General features: G+C 44.6%; 2 protein-coding genes across 4 annotated transcripts; one reads left to right on the top strand and one right to left on the bottom strand.

The window, feature by feature from the left end:
* The first annotated feature begins 292 nt into the window (after window positions 1-292).
* On the top strand, window positions 293-8,792 carry pgd (phosphogluconate dehydrogenase). The gene is made up of 13 exons (XM_019887986.1): window positions 293-402; window positions 759-834; window positions 1,232-1,411; window positions 1,492-1,557; window positions 1,634-1,752; window positions 1,883-1,952; window positions 2,033-2,167; window positions 2,248-2,437; window positions 4,668-4,798; window positions 6,771-6,904; window positions 7,002-7,101; window positions 8,190-8,312; window positions 8,405-8,792. Exons 1-13 carry the CDS (start codon window positions 395-397, stop codon window positions 8,522-8,524), a joined length of 1,452 nt encoding a protein of 483 aa, XP_019743545.1. The 5' UTR covers window positions 293-394; the 3' UTR covers window positions 8,525-8,792.
* A 2,549-nt stretch (window positions 8,793-11,341) lies between these two features.
* On the bottom strand, window positions 11,342-18,053 carry tardbpa (TAR DNA binding protein a). Of its 3 annotated transcripts, none has more exons than XM_019887987.1 (5): window positions 17,322-18,053; window positions 16,202-16,365; window positions 13,508-13,648; window positions 13,131-13,316; window positions 11,342-13,033 (listed from the first exon to the last, which is right to left on the bottom strand). In XM_019887987.1, exons 1-5 carry the CDS (start codon window positions 17,560-17,562, stop codon window positions 12,548-12,550), a joined length of 1,218 nt encoding a protein of 405 aa, XP_019743546.1. In that variant the 5' UTR covers window positions 17,563-18,053; the 3' UTR covers window positions 11,342-12,547. The 3 variants fall into 3 exon arrangements, with proteins under 3 accessions (XP_019743546.1, XP_019743547.1, XP_019743548.1); XM_019887988.1 differs by having other exon boundaries at window positions 13,131-13,310; XM_019887989.1 differs by having other exon boundaries at window positions 13,131-13,301.
* Between the last annotated feature and the right edge of the window lie 513 nt (window positions 18,054-18,566).

Raw genomic sequence — 18,566 nt, 5'->3', positions numbered from 1 at the left:
CGTTTTTTTTTTATGCTTCGATTTGCTGCTGAAAATACCTGAACGTGGTAAATCATCACTCAATAGTAAACTAGTTGTTAAACAAATATGGCTAGCTTGAAATAAAAAACAATAATGCAGTTGTATCATAAGACTCGCTTCAATTTATCAACTCTTCGTTTACGCAATGAATGACATATAATGAGTGACGGCAGACTTGACCAATAACAGACTGGATATCTCTGCTCAGCATTCTGGACCAATCATAGTTCTCGTGGTGGCCTGATTTCAGCGTTGTGAGGGTCTTTGATTGGCTAATAGTCTGGGTGGGGTGGAGCCACGAACCTGAGGCGAGAACGAGGAAGAGGACCGTCTGTCATTTGGAAATCTTACGGTAACGTCGAGACTCAACACAATGCCTGAGTAAGTTATGTGCACTCTTTCCACCGTTTACGGGGAAGCCAATTACGCTGTAGTGATATATATGTAATTTTTCGTGACTTTCTAGGCTTTTTCATGTTACTTTAAATAATGAGCATTTAAAGCTTAGCTTGTTTGCTAGTCAGTGTCGGAGTACATGTGAGATGAGATTTAGGGAATCCACTTCCTTGTCATACATTTAGACGACACATATTACATCTATTTTTTAGAGAACGCTTTCTTTTTTTTCCCTTTTTTTGTTGAGATGTGAGTCTGCCAATAAAGTATTTTCTTTCCATTTTAATGCATAATGAAATTTACTTAAGGCCCATGTTGTTCATGTTTGTTTCTTCTCACAGAGCAGACATCGCACTCATCGGTTTGGCTGTCATGGGCCAGAACCTCATCATGAACATGAATGACCATGGCTTTGTTGTAAGTTATTATCAAGTCTTTCTGACACCTACTGCAGATGCCTACTACATAAGGATGAATTGAATTATCGAAGGTAGCAAATGTGTTCACTCTCATTACTTAAATAGAAGTACAGATACTAAAAAAAAAAAAAAAGTCTCCCATAAAAGTAAAAGTCAGAACTGGGTAGAGACTCTGAAATATGCTTGAGTGCAAAAGTAAAAAGTAATATAAAATACCAGTTCTGATAACCTGGGACAATGAAAAAAAACTTACTAAAATGCCCATTTTAACCAAACAAGTAGTGTAAAGTACAGATATTATTTTCAAATGGAAAACATTGGAAAAATAGATAAATCGACACGAAAAAATACTTGCCACCATTGGAAATAAATGTCTTTTGATGTCTGTTGAATAGGTTTGTGCCTACAACCGCACTGTGTCCAAGGTGCATGACTTCCTGCAGAAAGAGGCAAAGGGATCCAAGGTGATTGGCGCCGAGTCACTCGAGGACATGGTGTCCAAGCTGAAGAAGCCCAGGAGGATCATCTTGCTGGTCAAGGCCGGACAGGCGGTGGACGACTTCATCGACAAGCTGGTTGGTGTTCGCCCTCGTTTCACAGTCCCTGAACCCTGCTTTTTTTTGCTCATTTCGTTCTGTTCTTGTCCTCGTGTCAGGTTCCCCTCCTTGAGGCTGGAGATATTATCATCGACGGTGGCAACTCTGAATACAGAGACACGACTGTAAGGAACATGACGTTGTGGTGAACGTTCATCTGAGGCTTTTCTCTGAGCGCCTCTCTGCTTTCGCGTCACACAGCGGCGCTGTAAGAGTTTGAAAGAGAAGAACTTGCTGTTTGTGGGCAGCGGAGTCAGCGGTGGCGAGGAGGGGGCACGCTACGGACCCTCACTCATGCCCGGAGGACATTCAGACGCCTGGTGAGACGTTTGGAAATATTTTCTGAGCGTGCACTGGTTCACACTGACCGTTCGGAAACTGGCAGTGTTGGTCAAATTTGCTATGATTCTCATTTGCTCCATCCTCACTTGTTACTCTTCCTTTTCAAAGGCCTCACATCAAAGAAATCTTCCAGAGCATCGCTGCCAAGGTGGGAACAGGAGAGCCGTGCTGCGATTGGGTGAGTCTCTCGACTTGACTTTTGTGATGCGGCGTGCGTGGCCGCCTTTGTGGTGATGCGACACTCTTTCCCCCGCGCAGGTGGGAGACGAGGGCGCGGGTCATTTTGTCAAAATGGTCCACAATGGCATCGAGTATGGCGACATGCAGCTGATTTGCGAGGCTTATCACCTGATGAAGGATGTGCTCGGGATGGACCACGACGAGATGGCCAAGGTGAGCTTTCGCGTGTGACTGCAACGCTACCGGTCACCACCGGTCGACCGCAACTGCCCGTTGTCTTTTCAACCTCTCAGGCTTTTAACGAGTGGAACAAGACCGAGTTGGACTCGTTTCTGATCGAGATCACCGCCAACATCCTCAAGTATCGAGATGCCGACGGGACGCACCTGTTGCCCAAGATCCGCGACAGTGCGGGACAGAAAGGCACAGGGAAGTGGACTGCTATTTCAGCGCTGGAGTACGGCACGCCCGTGACTTTGATCGGTAAGGAAATAGTTCCTTTCCTTTTTTCATTAAGCTGCTGAGTCATTGCCTAATGTGTCTTGTCACATCTCTTTCAACACGCAATTCAAAAAATCAGGAAGTCGGAAGTTTTAGCCAGCCGCACACACAATGACGTAACGAAACTGCACGAGACAATCATAAACGTATGACATACTCACCCTCACACCCTACCAACTCTGCAACAGAAAAAAAAAAAGAAATTGACCCACTCGTGAAAACTGGTTGATGCGGCCCCCTACATTATTTTCTTGAACCCCAAACAATATAGCGCCGTTGTCAAAAAGCCGATTGCTTGGCTGCGGTTGCTCTGTTGGAGAATACAAAGAGACGGAAGGCTCAAAAGAAAGAAATACTTAACTTTTTTATTTATTATTTATTTATTTATTTTTTTTTTTTTGAGTTTCATGTTTTTCCAGGATGTATCGAAAAGGCTGTTCGCAGGGATAATTGTAGTCTTATTCATTGACCTCATGAACACCAGCCTTTGTGCCTCCATTTCTGCAGCAGAAAGACCCTCTGTAAGCTTTATGAAAACAATACCGTATTTAAAATTTAAAAAAGCACTGGAGATACACACAGTATATTCAGATAGTGGAAGATAACATGAAATGATGTCACCATTCACTTGGGAGTTGACATTTTTTTCCTTCTTCTTCAAACTTACCAATTGTTTCACAGAACAAAAAACGGTATCTTCTTGTTCAGTTCTATCAGAGCGAGACTGATCCCATTCAAGTCTGCGTTGTACCAGTTGCAATTTTCAGCACCGCTAATCAGTGCCATAGTAGCACCTTATAATGCAACTAAATTGTAAGTCGTAGGTTTAGAAACAGGCACATGCGGATTACACTGTGCTGTATGAGATTTTTTAATTTTTCTTTCAATGGTAATTATGTGGCAATCACTCAACAGTCAGTGTTGATTGCTATTTTTTATTTAAAAAAAAAAAAAAAAAACGAGATCATTTCAAATTTATCGTGCGGGAAAATGTGCAAACGATGATTTGCTCTGTGAAATAGTAAAAAGCAAAACGCTGCCCATTGTTTTTCCAAAGTAAAAGCAGATGCTTGCAAATTGACGAAACACAAAAATAATCCGTTTGCTAGCATGGAGGGCCACAGAAATCGAAGAATGCTTACTTTCTGAGAGGCTGAAATTCCGAGGATTTTCCAAATTGGAAGTGAATCGACGTAGCCAAATGATTAATGGATTGATTAGTTTGTGAAGCACCAACAGACTGGTTTCCTTTCACAATCCATACCTATGCCGTATGGCGTGCTGTACTACAAAAACAACGCTGTCGCTTGGCGTTCAGCAGTACGTGCCCGTGCGTGATTTTAGTGAAAGAGAGAACAGCTGCGGCAACGGCGGTACAACAAGGACTGATTGTGTGAAAAGCTGAGCTCGCTGGTCAACATGCGGCTGCAGTTTGCAGGGTTGGCTTTTTGCGCCGCGAGTGTCGACATTCCTCACTGTGATCGTTCAGTGTGCACAGGTTACAATCCACCTTTGCCGACACACAGGATTCTTTTCTAAAAAGAGAGAAAAAAAAATATCTCCACATGTAAATGCAAGATGTCTACGGGGAGAGGAGTTAGTCATCAATGTCAAACTTACAAGCTCAAATGCAAAAACTGTTGTTTGATTTTGTTGTTTTTTTTTTTTTTTTTAAGTTTAGCACTTCACCCTTGAGTTTGATCAACCAATACATAAAACAGCAAAAATAGCCCAAAATTTGGGTTATTGATACATTCTGGGTTATTGGACTTGACAGATAAGTTCAGTTGTATGAGTCATTTTCAAAATGTAAAACAACCAAATCAATTATATTAATTGAACACAATCTTTAGTCACCGTTTGTGTGATTTGCAGCCTAAAGATAAAAAAAAGCACTGAAACTGAGAATTTTGTCATGGATAAGAATCGTTTTGGGCCTTTTGTGTGGACACGGCTGCAGTCTCTGTCCGCATCTGCTTACGCATCAGACAGAGTGTTTTGTTGAAGCCTTGAAGCGACTTCAAGCGCTTTCCGTTGGACACAAGTGATTCGAAGTTGACGTAAGCGACGGTATTGCGGCACACTTTCTGCCTTCATCTCCTGCTTCCTCAATAGCCTGTTTTGCAAGTTGACGGGAAATGGAAAGAACTTCCTCGCGTGGGCCGAGTTGTGGACACGCACTCGACACTGTCTTGCATTCTCGTCTTCTCAGGAGAGGCCGTCTTCGCCCGGTGTCTGTCCTCCCTGAAAGACGAGAGGGTGGAGGCCAGCCGCACCCTGATGGGCCCGGCGGGAGTCGCGTTCAGTGGTGACAAGGCCGCCTTCTTGGAGGACATTAGGAAGGTAGACCCAAGCGCAAAGCACGCACGCTGTTGTGGCAGCACGCCACACCGAACCGAAAAACAAAAGTTACAAAGCTAATTCAAGTCTGCAAGCTTAAATTCACTTTTTTTTTACGTCTGGATTACTTTACATGAGCTTGTAAATCATTGCATGCATCAACAATATTCATAATTCGTATTTGTAAATAGTTTTACTATTGTGGTTGTAGTTCTCACTTTTAAGAGTTGAGGCAAGTATTTTGATGAACTCGAAAATATGAGGAAGAGCAGAACTCATTTTGCAGTACACTGCAACCACAATAAAAAATAATAAATCTGATGTAATATTCAATTAGTAGTACTTAATATATATTTGGGGGAATTCTAAGTCATTCTTATGGAATTAGCTTATAACGCAGTTTGAACTTCCAAGAGAAAATACTTCTGCAATTGGGCTTGAATGACACACGCGCGAAGGCACATGCGCAACCACACACGAGCACACACACACTTTTTACATACACACCCTTCTCCAACTTGCACACTTGATTGCAATAGCAACCCCCCCCCCCCACTTTTTTTCCTACGACAGTATTTGAATTTGTATCGTTGAAGATTTGAAAAACGGAAGCAGACTTAGAAAGGAAAAGAGTCGACAAAGTAAATATCACTTCACACCACCAAAGAAAAATGTCACACACAGAATATATTCAGTTAGTAAAACAGGAACTGGTGATCACAAGATCAACTCAGTTGGATGATGGGCAGCAGGTGTAAATGTACCTTCTGCCATCTAGTGGAAGAGCAGGTCAATGTTCTGCTGGTCACTCTCCATTAGTGTGAAAAGTGAATGTTGTCTTTGTTCATTCATTCATTCATTCATTCATTCATTTTCCGATCAGCTCATCCTCACAAGGGTCGCGCGGGGTGCTGGAGCCTATCCCAGCCGTCTTCGGGCAGTAGGCGGGGGACAACCTGCCAGGCAATTGCAGGGCGCACAGAGACGAACAACCATCCGTGCTCACACTCAGACCTAGGGACAATTTCAAGTGCCCACTCAACCTGCCATGCATGTTTTTGGGATGTGGGAGGAAACTGGAGTACCCGGAGAAAACCCACGCAGGCCCGGGGAGAACATGCAACCTCCACACAGGGAGGCCGGAGCTGGAATTGAACCTGGTACCTCTGCACTGTGAGGTCGATGCGCTAACCACTCGCCCACCGAGCCGTCCCTGGACATTTTATTTGGTGAGCAAAGTTGAATTGAGGCCAAAGTCTGGGAGAAAATGGTTGATAGTTTGATCATTCTCCAATACAAAAATAAATGGGATCGGCCTTTGCGTTCAATGCATCCAAATCCCATTTGCTTCGTTCTGTGCTGTGATTTCCAATTTGGGACTCTGTTTAATATTATGGAATATTTTACTGTCATTTCATATGAAGTGTCTTTTACTCACCGGCTTGGGCAGCCACAGTTCTTTCGACGTTGGTACCGCCAATCGTTTGTCGTTTCTCTGTCCAGGTTTGTGTCACCGCCTTGAACGGGGGGGGGGGGGGGGATCAATCTACCTTACATGACCTATTCTTCAGCCTACTCAGCACTTCTAATGAACGATGTTCCATTTGTGCTAATTAAGTCGCATTTGGCAAAGGGCAAAGAGACGACAATTGAAAACATCAAACACGTTGCGACACGTTGGCTTGGGAAAACAGCTGGGAATTTCCCCTGTGAGCTTATCATCATCCAATCGGAAGACAGGCTTCCCTGACTGCGAGACATAACGAAACTGCCAAGGGGGGTGTTGAGAAATCATGTTTGACTCTAATTTGAAGATGTTTTTGGACCCGAATTTCTATAAGTGATACCACACAAAAACTTTATGCAAAAGCCCCCCCAACACACACCCACACCTAGAAATGTTGAATTGAATGATTTGAAAAAAAAATGCCAACATATGTTGACCGGTGTGATGAACCAAGTGGTGTATTTGCAGGCCTTGTACGCCTCCAAGATCATCTCCTACGCGCAGGGCTTCATGCTGCTTCGCCAGGCCGCCAAAGAATTCGACTGGTCCCTCAACTACGGCGCCATCGCTCTGATGTGGAGAGGGGGTTGCATCATCCGCAGGTGAGCGTCGCACTCCTGGACCTGACGTGAATAATGCTAACGAGGAACCTGGCCAGACTTCCTCATTCTTAAAAGTCGTGCGTTTCCTTCCCTTCAGCGTGTTCCTCGGCAAAATCAAGGAGGCGTTCGACAGGGATGCTGAGCTGCAGAGCTTGTTGTTGGACCCTTTCTTCAGTGATGCTGTGCAACAGTGTCAGGTATGAGGAAGCGCCATTACGCAATAGCGGCGTGCTAAGCACGACAGCAATTTCCACTTTTGCGTGAAGTGAAGCAACTCGTGACATTCTGGCTCGATTGACCGTTTCATACTATTCAAATGTGAGCCGCTTGACTCACTTGATTGGGGATAGAGTTCTCCAAAACTAAATGCAGCAATTACTCCCAACCCAAATTTCAGTCATGTTTTCTCTTTGAGCACACAATCTTGCACGTTTGTGAGAAAGTGAAAAATAGCAATATGATTCAGAAATATATCATGAATTCTTAATGGGTTAACTAAGTTGGCTAGCCCCACAGATACGAAGTCCATATGACCGCATTTGGTCCTGTAGGAGCATAGCGTTGTCATTTATTTAGCTTCACAGCAACATACCAGACGACATTCGTTAGTCTCTAACTTTCTCCCCGTCACGGGTTCGAGACTTGAACCTTCTCTCTTCCCTTGGGACGAAAAACCTCTCAGCACTTGACCTTCATTCAGGACTAATTCCTTCTCTCAAGACCGAAACCAGGTCCCTGGACTAGGATAGTCTTTTGCGATGAGAACCTTCTCTGGAGACTAGTAGCGTCTCAAGACTAGAACTTTCTCTCCCAACTAGAATCATCTATTTGGACTAGAACCTTCTCTGGGGAGTCACACCTTTTCTCTGAACGAGAATCTTCACTATGGATGAGGACTTTTCTTTCATATGTCAACCTTCTCTCATGACAAAAACCTTCTCTGTTTAGAACCTTCTCTTCTTTTGGGGTGCGAGCCCGAACTTGACACCAGACTACTCTTTTCTTTCAAATCTATTTTTTGCCTTCCCGAAGACAGTGTCGAGATTTTAGGTGCGGTGTGATGTGGTCAAGTTTCCTGGTCCCATTAACAGCTGAAGCGGCAGCATTGTGGTTCGCCGTTAAAAATCGTGCCAAAAGAGTCCAATCTAATGAGTGTGTGAACCAGCTTTTCTGTCGTTTTGACTGGAGAGATATTCTTCGTGTGGTGATAAGCAGACATGGTCGCCACTTTTAAAATTCTGGGTGAAGTCTGTTATCACAGCACAATTTTGCATTTGATTTTTAGGAGTCGTGGCGTCGAGCGGTCAGCACGGGCGTCCAGCACGGCATTCCCATGCCTTGCTTCACCACCGCTCTGTCCTTCTATGACGGCTACAGGCACGAGATGCTGCCTGCCAACCTGCTCCAGGTAATGGCTCGACTCCATGGGTTCATTAGAGTTGAAAAGCCTCGGCGTAGGTCTGCGCCCTGTGTCAGTGCTGTTTTGTTGTTGTCATTCAGGCTCAGAGAGATTACTTCGGAGCTCACACATATGAGCTGCTGTCCCAGCCGGGCCGCTTTATCCACACCAACTGGACGGGCCACGGCGGAAACGTCTCGTCTTCCTCCTACAACGCGTAGCGAGGAGAACGGCGGCGTACACTTCAAACAAGAACGCAGCAAACGCAGAGTGCAAAAGAGGATATGTTACACATTCCACCATACCACATAATTTTAACTCATAAACTCATATCAGCAACGTTTTGTGACACTTCTTATTCCAACTGTAGAATACATTTCGCTACACTGTCAGACATAGGCCGGGGTCCGCCAGTATTAACACTGGATTTAAGCTAAAACGTTGCACTGAACTGTACTAGGCTAAATAAAGATTTCAATCCCTTTATAATTAGCTTGTATGCTCCTTACTCACAGGATTCACGAGTGTTTATGTGTAGTTCGAAATGAGGGGACAACTAACAGAAGGCTTCTCGGTTCCTAATGATCTGCTGCACTGCGGTGCACTTGTCTCTTACGAATAAATATAAGTGTGTGTGTGTGTCCTAATGGTCACTGCCCAAACAAATATTTTCCCTGCTCTTCGTTCAACTGTTAGTGTATTCCACATTTTGGGCGCAACAAACTATCACTTCGGGCTTGAATCATGTGTGAAGGACAGTAAATAGAAAAAAGGCAGTCAGCGGACCACAGTGATTGAAAATGAGACAAAGAAATTGCCTCCACAACTGTCATGCCTGCCCAAGCGAGATGGAGTCTGCTATACCACAAGTCGACACATTTTTGTCCTTAGTGGCCACGTGATTCTTAAATATGTGTACAGCCCCCTTCAAAATGACTGGAACGGCAAGGTCATTTCTTTTGTGTTGGTTGTATACCGAAGACGTTTAATTTTCAGCTCAAAAGATGAATACGAGAATAACGTTCACAGGTGCTGTTGTTGCAGCGAGATGTGTTAAACAATTCCGGACAGAGCATCCAAGTATTGGAACATACTTTATTAAATTAACGTGAATAAGGTTTAGTTCGTTACGTCTCGGTCCGATCACGTGACCAGAAATCAAGGCGATCACGTGAGTTTCAGCTGAGCAAAAAGATCATTTTAATTTTATGAAATTTTAGAGTTTACAAAGTAAACAAATAACCCAAAGCTATCAATATCTTGTCATTCGCGGTCTCCTTTCGGAGACACCAGAATTCATTGTATTGCTACCACCGTGGGTTACATCATCAATGAAGACTTCATGAGCCCATTCCAGAAGCAGCCATGCAAGTTCAAACCATGACGTTACCTCGACACGCTTCGCAGATCAGCTTGTATGTTTTGGATCAGAGGAGGATACGCTTTTCTCTATTCATTGGCCTTTACATCACTTTGGTTGAGGTTATCAGCGATGCCACGGACTAGCTTTGGGTGTTTCTTCACAACTCTCACAATGTTACTGTTAACACCTGCTGTTGGTACCCTTCTGTTCGATGTCTGTTGCTTGCTCAGTACACCAGTATTTTGTTTTTCTTCAGAATACTCCAAATTGTTGTAGTGGCTATGCCCAGTGTTTTGCGCAATAGCTTTCATTGATTTTCTCCTCTCGGCTTCAAAATGGTGTGCTTGTCTTCCACAGAGAGCTCTCTGGTCTTCGTGTTTGCTTAACAGCAAATGTGGATTTCACAGATGACGCCGAAATCCCACAACAAGCACGAAGCTTAAATCAATCAATCTAAGAGGCAACACCTGAGCAACTTAAACAGTCGTGTTCCAATACTTTTGCCCACTTGAAAAAATGGGCGACTTCAAATATAAGGTGCTCATCCCAAAGCTGTTTTAACACGTCTAGATGTAAATGCCGTGAAATAAAAACTGGTCTCTGGGGGCGGGAATCCTCGCATATTGTTATTGATCATGTTTTCCCCAAAACGTTTTCAAAGGTAATCGGTGCGGTGAACACCCACGCAATAAAATTACTCATTTAAAAATGGTGGATAGTCAAGTCTCAGTTCTCCACTAGGTGTCGCCACCGTTTGTTTTCATCCCCAACCTTGGCTATGCTCATTTCCTTTGTCCAGAATTTTTGAGGGGGACAACAATAAGACGTCCAAAGTACACACGTCACGGTACATTTACTGAAATAGAATTCATATGTTTAAACAAACATCAATGCACATATCCACGAAGGGATGGACTACAGTTAAGATGGGAAAATGATGAAATAAATCAATAATTAGGTTTGAAATTTAATCTTCTGGAAGGGAACATTTCCATCTTGAAACTTTAGTTTTCGCAAAACAAACATCAAGCAATGCATTTCAAAGGAAACTGACATGGACGTTTACAAAGCAGCCAGCATCAAGCGCACAAAATGCTCACTAAAGACACCCGAGTCACCAGCAACGATATCAAAATAAAGAATGACGCAATGGAAGTGGACACAAAAAAACAGGCTCAGAATAAAGGGAACTTAAAGTGTTGTAAAAATAAATTTGTTTTTCATCTCCAATGACAGACGACAGGTGAACAACTCAAAAGCATTTATTTTGCCACAAGACTAGATGGTGTCCGTTGTCCATGTGATTCTTTTCACGCGCTCAGTTTGTGCGCACCAAATTGGACTGTACAATGAAACAAAAAGAAAAACACACCTTCCTGTTGCTAGAATAAATGGGACAGGTTTTGGAAGATGTCATTGTGACGTGGGGCCAACTAAACATTAGAGGGTCCGAGGTTCCTCGCGGGCGGGATGAAGATGAAGATCCTTCTCTGGATTTAAGGCATTCGTGTAGAAATTCCATTGTGGGTTCTTCCGCGGTCTTCAAGTCCCCCCGTGAGTGACTCCTGGTTCCGATGTTCCGTGTCCGAGGGCCCCTATACATGTGAATTAAAGCGTTGGCAGTTCGATTAATGGACGGGGGGGGGAAAGAAGTCACTGTGAAGAGTGCATCATACCTAGTCAAATTCTCCTTTTATTTCAGATTCAAATCACAAAACATAGGGGATGGGGGCGGGGTCGGGGGGAAAAAAACCCTCATTCAAAACTCAAACTTTCAATATGAGCATATCAAACATTTGTCATGTCGTCAGCACACTTTCAAACGCTCAAACAGCAGCAGTCAAATGTCCACACACAGAGGTTGCCTAGGTAACACAGAAAAGAAAAAGCACACAGGCAGACACACAATTCAGTTTGAACTGGACATCAAGAGGAAAGCTTGAGAGGGATACAAAGTCTTAGCACTTGGAACTGCCTTCTAAAATGACTACTTGGGCTGGCAAATGATGTCCTTGTGATGACACACAACACTCGTACAAAAGCCACGGCTTCCTCCAACTCTCGCAGGCATTTGTCATTTGTCCCTTCCAAAAAAGAAAAAAAAAAAAAAAAAAGAAAGAAAAAAAAACAGAATCCAAGCAGTCTCTGCTCACTCGTGCTTTCGTTCACGTTGCACTCGTTCGTTCGCTCGCTCCACATCAATTTCCACTCATCGATCTCAGACAAGAAGTCCACGACAAAGGGAGAGGAAATGAGAAGGTGACACCCACCGTGGAGCACAGTAAATGCAGAGTGAAGCTTGTGTGGTGTTGATGGCAAAGCGTTTACACGTGATACTGAGATCTGTAGAACATTGCCGCCAGTGAGGCGCTTCCTCCCGGGAGCGTGCGAAACAGTTGGTTAACTGCAGGAGAGACGGTCGGCAAGGCGTTTCCATCAGATCAGTTCAGAAGGGGAAAAAAATGTTTTCAAAAGAAATGAAACACAAATGCAATGTATACACGAGACAAGGATATCAAGCCCACTTGAGAGGGACTGGCGGTCTGGTGGTACTCGCGCACGCTTACAAACAACGGTGCATGCACGTCACTTTCGGAAAAGTAGCTAACTAAAACCACTGCTGACTAGTGTCAAACACATTTCGACTGGTTAACAAAAAAAAGGCAGTGTTTTTTTTCTTTCTTCTTATAATGATTTTTTTTTTTTTTTAATAGTACTTACCAGATGAGCCTAGACCAGGGCTGGGCAACTTTGAAATTTCAGTACAGTCTCCGAGGGCCACGCTAAACTGACAAATATCTCCAACTAAACGCTTTTCCTACTTTTGACGGCGGGACCCGAGCCCTGGCCCAGGACAACAACGTAACCGCCGCCTACATATTTACATGCCCCAGTTGGAAGACTTGGTCTCCATGGAGGCGCCAAAGCCAGAGCTGAAGCCGCTGCCCGAGGCCGAGTTAGTGCCCGCGGGCCAGCCCAGGCTGGCTGTGGAGGGGCTGCTGTAACTGGTGCTGGTGGAGCCGTAGGTCTGATCCCGGGTGGTGGCGGCCGCGCCCCCCGCCGCCGTGCTCATGCCCTGCTGGTTGGCCAGCATGCCCATCATGCCCCAGCTGCTCTGCAGCGCCGCCTGGGCGGCCGCCACCATGGCCGGGTTGAGGCCCAGGGCGCTGAAGTTGACCCCGCCCTTCCCCCCGCCGCCCGCGCCCAGCCCGCCGCGACTCGCGCCGTACGCCTGACTGAAGCCGCCAGCCCCAAAGCGCCCTCGCTCCATCATTTGCCTACTATTGTTGTGTTTGGGCTCGGCGTTGGAGATGTGCACGCTGACACCCTTGATGATCAGGTCTTCTCCGCACAGGGCCTGAGCCACCTGAGGACACAAAACCAGCACGGGCGTCATGCCGGCCTTGGTGGGTGGGGGAGGAGTGGAGCTCGCATGCTCATTCTGGACGGGCGGCCGGCCATACCTGGTCGTCGGCGAACGTGACAAAGGCGAACGCCCGGAACGGCTTGGGGATGAAGACGTCTGTGACTTCTCCGTATTGCATGAAGTACTGCCGAAGCTCATCGGGGGTCATGTCCTCAGTGCAGCGGCCCACGAAGATTTTACGACTCCGCATGGGTTCATCAGGGAACGCCTGGCCGGCCAGCACATGCATAGGTAACAGTGAAAGTAAACACCTGTCCGTCCATTCGAGCAAGACAAAATGTAAATAAACATGGCTGCCCAGCTATTCAGCCTCACAGCATAATATTCTGCCTGCGCATTCATATGACATCCACACATTAGTCGTAAACATTCCACTTGGTGGGCTTTTTTTTTTTTTGGAAGTTTCACTGATACCTTTGAATTAGGGAGCTTGCAGTCGCACCATCGTCCGTCTATCATGTGTCTCTGAGAAATCACTTTCACCTGGGTTTCATATTCAGTGAAACGCACAAAGCCAAATCCTTTGGAGTTGCCAGTGTTGGCATCCCTCTTGATCTGGAACAGACAAAAAGTTGTTCCTTGGTCACCAGAACTCTCCCCCGACTGCCAAAGTGAAAGTTCAAAAGCAGGGCAAACGTGTTTGGCCGCGCACTCCTTTGTTATTTCGGAACTGCTGTAATAATTGCATTTACAAACGAATGGAATATTCATGGAGTTTCCACCCAAGCGGCAGGCCTCAAACTGTCATTTTGCATTCGTGAAGAATGAAACGATTCGTGGTGGTGGGGCATGCCTCCAACTTGGAGCACAAATTGTTGGGGGACAAAACCAACTAATTCGAGCCTTGATGCATTAACTGGTGAAGCCTACTCAGGTGAGAGGGGAAATATCGAAGAGAAATGGAGCACTCCAGTTACGATCAATTCAATGCCTTGAGAATGAAATAACCACGAGCGTATAGTAACACTACATGGTTAAAATGTTACTCAGTCAAACTGCCAAGTCAAATTAAAATTGGGCAACGGCATATTCATGTTTGTCTGTTTGGCAATTTCCTGGTTGGTGGATGAAGACAACCACAAAAAAGGTGCCATTAAAGGGTTCGACATCAACAGTGAGCTTGGGGGTGGAGTCACTACATGGCAATAACTTTACATATTGGTAATATTCAAGATAAGAACAAAATTCCAATTTCTTCAACATTCGGAATGACACGTGTGAGCGGATAGTTACTCCTGTATTTGAATAACCCGATTTAAACGGCAACGCGCGGACGTCATGACGCAAATCGATGACATATCCACTTGACTTTCGTCATAATTGTTTTACCTCTGCTTGTCTATTTCCGGCAAATTCCGCATTAGTGGAGCGGCTATCGACCCCTGCGGCTCTTGCATTGCGTGTGGGTCATCTGTTATAAAAGTCTATCAGTATGGCGCCGAAGAAAAGAAAGGCATGTTGCAAAAGACTTCGCTTCAAAGAAAGGAAAGCAAATCAGAAGCGCGGCACGCAAAACTACTCCATCCTGAGCGTACGCCTCAACTTTTTTAATCGGGGGGGATTAAGTCAACAAGTACCACATAAGATCATTATTTGATTGATTTCGACTGCCTGGCATGTACTGCCATCAAATTGAGGGGCGCGCAGTAGTTCAAGGAATAATGACAATTTTTATATTCAATACCATAAAATTGCACCAAGAGAAAGAAAAACACTACAGAATCAGGAAAAGTCAAGAGGCGAGGAGCATCATTCATCTATATACGTAGAGTACGAACACATCAAAGTTTGAAAACCGCTCAAATGGCGGCTCGAGCAGGTGTAGCGTTAACCCGATTGTTTTTACCCAGTATTCGGGTAAAAGGGGTCGGCCAGGGGTCTTATTTTGGCTTTTAAACAAATTTAGGGTTTTGCGTATGTGAACATGGTCTTTAAATATTTAGGATTTGAAGGAGTTATCAACCCCTCGATAAATGCTGAATGCAAACAATTAGGCAGTGGCATCCTGGAATTTCTGGTTTCCTTGGAAACCAGTTTATGTGTTGGGGGAGAAGTAGGAGGTGCACGGTGAGGGGATGTCACTCCATGTCCACACTTTGTACCCTGTCCTGTTGCTAGCGATGGTGGAAGTTGGTTGACAAAAAAAAAAAAAAAAAACCAAAAGTGGGTTGCAACGCAGAGATGGCTGCATTTATGGCACTTGTTCCCAATGCTCACTCAACTCAAGATTCTTCTTTTCGCTCCCAATTGCTCTTTAAACAGCCGTGCATCGCTCCGCTCACGTATTTTTCTCTTCCGGCAGCCCACCCCTCGCTCACACGAGCACATTCCAACCGCAAATGGCCGACGACTATTCAGTGTATTGGCAATCCTTCGACTGACGCTTTTGTGACTTTGGGCTAGTATAGCTTTGCTCAATGCTTGTCCAACAGAAAAAAAGTAGGAATCCCATGTAAGATATAAACAATGAAACTGCAATTTATTTTGCCCCTCGGTGGTGCAACAAAAATGATTGGGTAAAGGAAATAACGAGCAGCAAAAAAAAAAAAAAAAAGCTTGCTAGTCCCATACTTGGTGTTCTACCTGTGCCTCAGCCCTTCATCCACCCATTTCCCCATTTTTCCCATGCTGCCCATAGCCACCCCCAAGTCAAATAGCAAAACCTGTCAATCAACCATATTCAATAAATCAATCAGTTAAACCAACAAGAAAAATGGGAAGAGTTCTTGTCATGAAATCAAAATTCTCATGATGCGCTCCAACATTCAGCATGAGTGTTGGAGCTAATGCATTACATAATCTGTAATTTCATTGGTGTGATGTGACAACATAGTGTAAATCTATTGATGGCCTGAAGCTCATCACAAAAAAAAAAAAAAAAAAAAAAAAATCAGGAACCGTGTCACGCTGTCTGCCCCTTTTGACAAAAGTTAAAGGGGATCTTCACTGGAAATGTGTTGTCGTTTATGCAGTTCTGCGTAGCGGATGTGTCCTACTGTAGTTTTACTCTGACAAACTGGGGTGAAAATGGCCATTAAAACAACTTTGTAGCTTGAAATTTGAGCTCAGTGTTGCACATGTTACATTGAGTTGGATGGGCTGCAGTACCTGTACCATGATGACCTCTCCAAATGTGGTGAAATATTCTTTCAGGTCTTGTTCTGTGGTTTTCCACGGCAGGCCGAGAACAATAAGGTCTGATGTCTTCTGATAACCCCTTTTGACTTTGACAGCCGAGGCAGCATCTATTTCCTCCATCTTTCTTTTATTATCTGCAGAATAAGACGTGTTGCTATGAGGATGACCAAGCGCGGCGGACCAATAAATGACAAACGTACACACCTGCAATACATATGATGTGCATCAGCAATTTTGCCTTGACGCAAGCAAGAGTACTCAGTCAGCAAAGGGCACTTTGAACATGTACTGTATGTGTAGTTATTATTAAATGTATGATATAAATGTGTTTTTAAAGGCAATTAAAAAACTTTTTTTTGTCTTAGCGCCGATTGAAACGGGCTGTGATTTAGTGAGAAAAGGAAAATGGCAGCTTTAAAATGACAAGAGTTGTGAACTGTATTACTACACAAGTTTATTGTATTAGCAAGTGTGCTTCATGTTGTGACTTTATCCAGACCTGCGATTCCCAACCAGCTGCCAAAAAGGACCCAGTTTTACTTCAATGATCTGAAAAATATGTTTGTACGAGAAACAATGCCCCTTGATTCATCCAAGCCAGTTAGGTACAGTGACAGGCGGAAAAACTAAAACGCTCTTCCACTAAATGGCAAAAGGTAAAATTAACCTCTGTATTCATTTTACCTTCATACACATATTTATAGGAATAGGAAATAAGGAACAGATAAAACCTGAGTGTAATTGACACCTAGCGACCCCCCAAAAATTTGCAACTACCTGCAATTACTGCACAATGATGGGAAAGCCCCTTTCCCATGAGTCAAAGCTACGCCTGACTAAATGAAGCACTTCCCCCTCAGTCCAACATAGTTGTTTGATGTCAAAGAAATGCTTTTGCATCCATTACTGCTTTGGTCTGACATCAAAAACAATGTAAATAGGTGTAGTACAACAACTTACCATTCCGACAAGTTCTTTAGAAGCGTTGATTTACTACATGGGGCCTTTTTAAAATAATCGTCATTAACGGTAAATAAATAAAGATGTATTGGGGAAATCCAGCACTGTTAAGTAATGTACGCGGCCTTACCTTTGGGGTAGTTGACAACGTAGACCAGGTTTCCCCAGTCACTCTCGGGAGCATGCAGGACGCCCTCCACAAGCCGAACTCCGCGCATGCATTGGGATTCGGGGTTTCTGTAGCGGAGCCCGCACGCCCCTGGAAACTGGGCCGCAACCGACGACAGCAGAACCGTGCCGTCGTCTTCCGACGGGATCTCCATCGGCTCCTCGTTCTCATCCTCGGCCACCCGAATGTACAACTCGGACATGTTCTCTGAAAGGCCGGTAGCCAGCTTGAAGCCTCTTAATGCTACCTCGCTACGAGGAAGCTACACACGCAAAAGAATGCGTTTGTGATCACTGTTCGAATTTGCTCCCCCCTGAAGCAAATTAAAACGCAAAAACTGCCGAACGACAACACTCGTACAACTGTGAATGCTCGAACGTTTGATTTTCTTCAGCTGCGAGGGCCAAGAAAGGCGTCACTTATCTCCTTTGTAGCTACCGAAGCTAGCAAACTCGACAGGGCTTGAAAAATGAATGAGCGTCCACTCTTGCTGTGGAATCGCAGTCAACAAATACAAACGCAGTCTTCTTACCTACGGTCTTGCGGTCAAATCACTGTGATTGGGGTATAAATAAAATTTCGGAAAACGGCGATGGAACTGAAGTTCAAGCTTTGCTACGCACAATGCACGCAATTAGCAACTACACGCGCCACCGGCTACCTCCGGAGTTAGCTAACAAAATGGCTGCTGGGGCTGACGTCATCCTAATGAGTCTGGTGGAATTTTACAAGGATATAGACAACGTAGATGCCGCGTTAGTACAGATTTGTGCGGCATCATCGTTACCATGTTGGATGTGGCTAGGTCGAGCGAGAAGATTCATCGTAAAGTTTAACAGCCGTTTTGACCCCTTGTGAAAGGGATCAAAGAATCTGATTGGGCGCTGTGCGATTGTAAGTTTGTTTTTATAAAATCTTCTTGGGACTTTGAATCAAATGTTTTACAAACCACAATTGTATAACATAATGTATAAACATCAATGTAATATTAGCAAATAAGCAGTGCGCGCACACTCACGGGCGCGCGCGCGCGCACACACACACACACACACACACACACACACACACGCGCGCACACACACACACACCACGCACACACACACACACACACACGCACACACACACACACACACACACACACACACAACATGGTCACAGTAACCTTTCATTCAAGGTCAACTTCAGATAACACACTAAGGGACAGCA

This window comes from Hippocampus comes, unplaced genomic scaffold (genome assembly GCF_001891065.2).
Source record: "Hippocampus comes isolate QL1 unplaced genomic scaffold, H_comes_QL1_v1.1 scaffold14, whole genome shotgun sequence".
NCBI classification, from domain to species: domain Eukaryota; kingdom Metazoa; phylum Chordata; class Actinopteri; order Syngnathiformes; family Syngnathidae; genus Hippocampus; species Hippocampus comes.
This window is presented reverse-complemented; position numbering and strand designations above follow the sequence as displayed.

Excerpts from the sequence above, each read along its gene's own strand:
- tardbpa (XM_019887987.1), bottom strand. The coding sequence starts at position 17,562 with ATGTCCGAGTTGTACATTCGGGTGGCCGAGGATGAGAACGAGGAGCCG. Across the intron at positions 13,649-16,201 it reads GAGAGGTCATCATGGTACAG|ATCAAGAGGGATGCCAACAC; the intron begins GTACTGCAGCCC and ends TGTCTGTTCCAG. Across the intron at positions 13,034-13,130 it reads TCACGTTCGCCGACGACCAG|GTGGCTCAGGCCCTGTGCGG; the intron begins GTATGGCCGGCC and ends TTGTGTCCTCAG.
- pgd (XM_019887986.1), top strand. Across the intron at positions 1,412-1,491 it reads ACGACTTCATCGACAAGCTG|GTTCCCCTCCTTGAGGCTGG; the intron begins GTTGGTGTTCGC and ends TCCTCGTGTCAG. Across the intron at positions 2,438-4,667 it reads CACGCCCGTGACTTTGATCG|GAGAGGCCGTCTTCGCCCGG; the intron begins GTAAGGAAATAG and ends TCGTCTTCTCAG.